Genomic DNA, 6,628 nt, shown 5'->3' on the forward strand with positions numbered 1-6,628 from the left:
TGTTTGGCTTCCATTTTTGTCAAATTTTAATGGTTGAAATAGTATTTTTTTTTAATGTGTGGTTGAAAAATAATGAAAAGTTTTTTATTTGCGCGTAATATTATTTTATGAAAGATCGTATAATTGAAAATAAGATAGAGAAAAAGAATAAGAATGAAAATTGGGGGCCAAACGGGATCTATTAACGATCTTGTGCGTTTGCGAAATTTTATCTAACCAAGCTCACTGTACTTCTATACAACTTTAACCTTGTTTAGCATAGAAATGTCGGTTTGATTGTTGTGCTCATACATGAAATTACAACCCCACCCTCGTTCAAATATAAAGAATAATAAGTTGAGCTAATGTAAAATGTTCATTATTACACATTTTTTGCCGATGAGATGTATAGAGTGAGATAATGAAATTGACCTTAAAAGGAGGTTAATGACTCCTTTTTTAGAATAGTTAACGAGAAAAAGTAGAAGAAAAGGAAGTTTTTAACTGAAGAGGAGACACTCTTTATCCCGGGATTAGAAAGGAATAGAGGGATGGCAATGGAGTGGGTCGGGGGGAGTCGACCTTTTCCCACCCCCGACTCGATGGGTAATTCCCTGCCTCCATATCCATTTAGGTCGGGGCGGGGCGGGGCGGGGCGGGGCGGAATCCATTTCTCGTTTATTACCCGTTTTCATTTTTTTTGAAAATTCAATTTTTAATAGGGATATTTGATTATGACATTTCCATAATACAATAAATATAAAAACCCTAAAAATAAAATAAAGGTTAGATGCAAAGTACTTCATGTCTTCGTCATGTCATACAATTGCATTACCCATATATTTTTGATGGTGATTACTTCGTGGAATTTAGGCATTACCCACAGCTTTTTGTGGAAGGAAAAAATCTCTCAAACCTAAATACCTAATTTGGTTTGGTAAATTGTGGTGATTGGTATTTGGTATTTGGGTTTGGGCCTGAATTGACTAAAAATATTTTGGTTCAGAAGATATTTGTCAGTCTGTAAATTATAATACTTTAAAAAATAAAATAAAAAATTATATTTTAAATGGGGTGGGGCAGGGCGATTGATACCTGTACCTGCCTGCCCCTACCCCGATTACTCAATTAAGCATGGGGCAGGGCCCACGGGTATCGGGTTTAACGAATTCTTTTGCCATCCCTAAAGGAACATTAGGCATTCAAGTTACTTTAGACGATATCAAATTCATGAACTTGTAGAAAAATGCTTAAAAAATAAAATTGAAGTTCATTAAAATTTATTGAATTGAGATTTTGATGGAATTTCAGTGTTCACTGATAAAATTTCCCCTTGCTCAACAATTTTTTTGAACTACACCCATTAATATGTCAAATTTGTACAAAACTTGTTACAACCACTTCGTACCTATACCCTTATCTGTTTGTTTATCCATTAATTTCCATTGCTATACGTATAGCTGACCTCAAGAGATTTTCCAAAGTCCATAGAGCGAGAATTCAACAAAGAAATGTTACATCAAATGTCAAATATATATGTGGAAGTTTCTTCAAACTTTATTCAAAACTATGGTTATTTCGCATCTTCAAGTTTTTTTATTCACACCTAAGTCAAAGTTTCAATAAAGGTAATAGAGTTCGTCCTTATCCACCCAAATGAAGAAAATAAATTTTAATGCATTAGTCCCAAACTATTCTCTCAAGCGTAAACCGATCTCCAATTTCCGTTACCTTTCTTTCTTTCTTTCTTTCTTTTTTTTTTAAATTTGGAATCTAAATTCTTGATTTATCATTTCCATAGCACATCATGGAATTCAAATAACATAAACCATCCAATAGGGACTACTTTGCTATTGAGTGAATTGGTTTGTATTAGGTAATGAGTCCCTGTTCGGTGAAAATTAAATTAAACCCTTGTTTAATTCCTTTTAAAATTTTAATACAAATTTTCTCCCTTCTTTTCAATTATATATTTTAAAATAAAATAATATTACACGTAAATCAAGAGCTTTTCTTCATTTTTTAACTACATATTCTCTAAAAATATCACTATTCCAAAATACATTTTACCCAAATATCTCATTATAATAGATGTCAAATAGGGGCTGACCACACATTTCATGCAATCCATAACTTTTCAAATCATACACTTTATCAATTTTTATCAAAATTTACTAAAAATCTAATTTTAATTTTCACCAAATAGAACCACCACAAACCGCCCCGGCAAACTAATTGAATTCTTTCATGAAAACCTTAACATGGACGTCGGTGGCTTGAAATTTGTACATTATTATAGCACTTTGGAACTTAAACTTTTATGAGACAGTAATATTTATAGGCTGGACTGGATGATAACATAAAATCTTTACCTCATTGCCTCTATCTAGATAAATTCTTTTTAGCCCATGTTTGATACAGATTAAAATCTAGATTTAATTTAAGTCAAGGTCAACAATTAATTTTAATTGCATATTTCATGGATCCCATAACTTTTCAACCACACATTTTATCAATTTCTATCAAAATCTACTAAAAATCTGATTTTAATCTCAATTAAAAAGGGGCATAGTTATAAAAATTGAATGAAACCAAATGAACAAATCAATAAATAGCTACTCGTTGCCTCTATTCCGCTACATGTTAGCTCACAACTCTCCTCAATCCATGGCTACTGAAAAATAAATTAAGGCCTCGTTTGGTACCAATTTTTGTAAGAATGAAAATGAAAAATATAGTCTTTACAGGACTCACACAAGAGATTAAAAGTCAAATATGATGGCTTGATATAATGAATAATGATCATATTTTTCATTTTTGTGGCAAAAAAATGAGAATCAAATGGGGACAAAATCTTTCAACCAAATCAACTAATTAATGTACACATTTCTATTTACAAACAAACATGATCTTCCCTCACTACTAGAAGTAGAGGGAGCAAAAATTCTTGCTAATTAACTAATTTTATAATTTTTCATCCTACTTTCTCCAGTGTCCCTGTCTGCTATCATAAGGTGAATCGTAAGCTTCCATTTGAGAATGTTGTTGTGGTTTTGTTTCCATGGCTGTGCCTCTCCATATCTTCACCGACTTGTCAAGACTTCCACTGTACACTATGCACTGCCTATTACCGTCAGCGGAGGCTCCCTTATCCTCAACCGCCAGACATTTCACCGGACCACCATGGCCGATCAACACGGACAGACAAATATGATTGCCTTCTTCCCTTTTCCATACACAAATGTTTGCATCGGCTGATCCACTGAACACTAAATTTCCTGATGTGGCTAAGCACAGAACTGCGAGTTTATGGCCCCTTAAAACTCCACAATGAGAAAGAAGCTTATCGTGCTCCCAGAAATTTACAAGCCCGTCTGATGATCCGGAGTAAAGAACAGTGGCGGATGGGTCGACAGCCAATGCTGTTATTGCACATTCTTGTCTTAACAACGTTTGTAAGAAAATATGTTTTGTTCTTCCCAGTCCTTGTGATTCTCTTCGCCAGACTTTGACAGTACTATCTGCTGAACCTGTTAAAGACAGAACCGGAGTCAGCTTAAACTAAAACTACTATTTATTTATATTTTGCCTGTTTATGGGGTTTTGACATAAAATGAAGGCTTGAAGAGCATATTAATAGCTTAAACTTTTAGGAGAAAGGTTCAACCTGTGAATACTAATCCATCAAAGCCTGCAACAATGGAGTTTACTGCATCATCATGAGCTTTTATTGATTCCAGGCACTTGAAATCTGAAACTCTCCAAACCTTAAACGTTTTATCCCAAGAACCCGAGTACAACAACGATTTGTCATCGCTTATACTGAGAGACGAAATGGCATCGAAATGCTTGATCCAAACTGCATTATGATGCCGTCTGATTTCAATATAATTTTTGGGATTGAATGAACTTTTTATGTAGGCCTTAAAAGTTGGCAATGTTCCAATCCGCTTATGAATATTAGGGTTCTTGCCGGAGACTTTCCATACCCTAATTTTCCCATCTTGATGGCCGGTGAAAATCCTTCCGCCGGCGATTATAATAGCTTTAACCAATCCACTGTTTGATTTGAAACCAGTAAATTCTTTCTGGTTTTTCCAGACCCTGATATTCTTGCTGTCTGAACCTGTATACAACAAATCCTCGGAAGCAGCTAATGAATATATATGACCCTCTTCACGTACAAGGGACCCTATTAGTCCCGTATAAGAATAACTGCCATTATCCATCTCTGGCGGAGGCACGTGAGAGGACCATGGAGATTTTGATAACGGGGACGAGGAATATTGGTCTCTTGAAGGCATCGCATATGCTGACGTTTGGTCCGATGAGGCGGTCGAAAATGGGGAAGATTGATACCATGGCGTATTGAATGTAGAGTTGTTATCCGAGGTCATTGAATCTTGATTTGCAGGGATGAATTCAGACGTGTTTGTGAATCGAAAGGATAGATTTTGTTGATCATTTGGATCGGATTCCAACATTTTGGCAAAAGTTTGTTTACGAAGAACGTTAGTTTCTTTGAACATATTGCCTGTTCTTGAATTTCTCATCGTGTAGCTCTCTCCAATTGAAGAAATTCAATGATGATAATGAAGAAAGAAAAATCAAATTACAGAAATTGAGGACCAAGGAATTGCATAGCGTAAGAAAAATAAAACTATGAGAGAGAGAGAGAGAGAGAGAGAGAGAGCATAAAATGGTGGCTGTTATTTGAACTTACCATATAAAGTGGAGAAAGGCTGATCTTTGAATTCAGGGGAAGGTGAGACCTAATTTGTTAAGTACAAATTGTCAACCAAATTGAAATTTTGTATCTAAAATATATTAAGAGTTAATGTATTTTGAAATTTCTCCCTCTTGGCTTATTTGGAGGCATAAGTAACTTTTGAGGGGCAGACATTAGTTTTCAACAAGTGTCATTAGCATTATTTCTATTTTTTGAATCTAAAGCCTACATATGTACGACTTTTATAAATACTAGTCGCTATCACGTGCGTTGTATAAATTTTGTATTTATCGTATTTTTATTAGTATATAAATTTTAATTTTTTGGAAAGTTTTTGAAAGAATATCTAAAAATATTTCTATGATATAAGAAAATAATTGCAAATTATTTTTATAATTGCATAGCAGTATGTTATCTAGAAAAATATGTTTGTATATTTCATGTTTGAATAAGAAATATACAAACTATTAGTGTTGATATGATTGAATTGAATGTGAATATTATATTTCTAAATTTTGTGTAATTCAATATTGTAAAATTGAAAAGAAAAAAAAAACTCTTCGCATGGTGCGGAGACAGTTCAACCAAGTGCGAAGTAAAAATAAAAAATAAAAAAAGGTGCGAAGAGAAAAAAAAAACTTTGGCATGATGCGTGTGTGGAAAAATATTTGTCATTCTTCACAAAATATTAAAAAAAAAAAGCTAATAAAATTACAATAAATTTTTTTTTTTACGAATAAAATAAAAAAATCATTTTTATCTTCAAGAAAAAACACATTTAAAAATTAGCAATTTCATAACATTTTTTTAATTCTCAAAAATAGAATTATAAAAAAAGAAACAATATTGAATTAAACATTTAATACTCAAGAAATCCAATATTAAATAAATTTTATACATTTATAACAAATTATAAATCAGCTTACCGTATTTGCAGGCAGCTTACCGTATATACTGCCTATCTTATTTGCAGGCTACCGTATTTGCAAACAACTTACCGTATTTGCAAACAACTTATCGTATTTGCAACTTACTGTATTTGCAGCTTACCATATTTGCTGCCTACCGTAATTTCAGGCTACCGTATTTGCAAACAACTTATTGTATTTGCAGCTTATCATATTTACAACTTACCGTATTTCCTACCTACCGTATTTACAACTTACCGTATTTACAGTCTACCATATTTGCAAACAATTTACTATATTTTCACTTTATCTATTTGCAGCTTACCGTATATGCTGCCATCGTATTTGTAACTTACTCTATATGCTGTCTACCGTATTTGCAACTTACTGGATTTGTTATATACAGATTTTTGCACTTACAAACTAGGAATGCAAAATACCGTAATTTGCTTACCAAATCAAATTTCAAAAAAATTTCCAGATTTTTATTTTTTCAACATATGTTGTGCATGTGGCTCATATAGAGTAGAACACAGTCCTAGGTCAAATAGGCCGATGCTGGCGTGGAGCGGAGTGGAGCGATGGCATTGACCTTGCGCGAGTTTAATTCACTGTCTGGTTGTGACGCTGAATGGATTGGGGGTGCAGGGGCGACGCTTCCACGGTACAGTACAGGGGTATTTCCTATACGGGCTTAAAGTCTTATATGGCCCAGTTTAGGTTAGCATAAATAATATGTTGTAACCCTATTTTTCACTACTGAAAAAAGAAATCTCCACTTCGCTCTCGTGGACGTAAGCACATCATCAAACCACGTAAATTTTTGTGTTGATTTTCATTTTCATCTCTTTAATATTGGGTATAAAATTCAACAATATAAAATAAATATTAAATATATATCAAGCTGAGTGGTATGACATTATCAATATCACCTTCTTTAAAATTGTCATCTATAAACTTTTTAAAAAAATCATTACTATTTAATCTAAAAAATATATATGTACATATAGGT

At 33.3% G+C, this 6,628-nt stretch overlaps 1 protein-coding gene across 1 annotated transcript; it reads right to left on the reverse strand.

The window, feature by feature from the left end:
• Positions 1–2,790: 2,790 nt before the first annotated feature.
• LOC111397682 (protein JINGUBANG-like) lies at positions 2,791–4,629 on the reverse strand. Its single transcript, XM_023024680.1, has 2 exons — positions 3,647–4,629; positions 2,791–3,509 (listed from the first exon to the last, which is right to left on the reverse strand). The coding sequence occupies exons 1-2, from the start codon at positions 4,530–4,532 to the stop codon at positions 2,959–2,961; spliced, it is 1,437 nt and encodes a 478-aa protein (XP_022880448.1). The 5' UTR covers positions 4,533–4,629; the 3' UTR covers positions 2,791–2,958.
• Between the last annotated feature and the right edge of the window lie 1,999 nt (positions 4,630–6,628).

The sequence above is a fragment of the Olea europaea genome, chromosome 7 (assembly GCF_002742605.1).
Source record: "Olea europaea var. sylvestris chromosome 7, O_europaea_v1, whole genome shotgun sequence".
Classification (NCBI taxonomy): Eukaryota; Viridiplantae; Streptophyta; class Magnoliopsida; order Lamiales; family Oleaceae; genus Olea; species Olea europaea.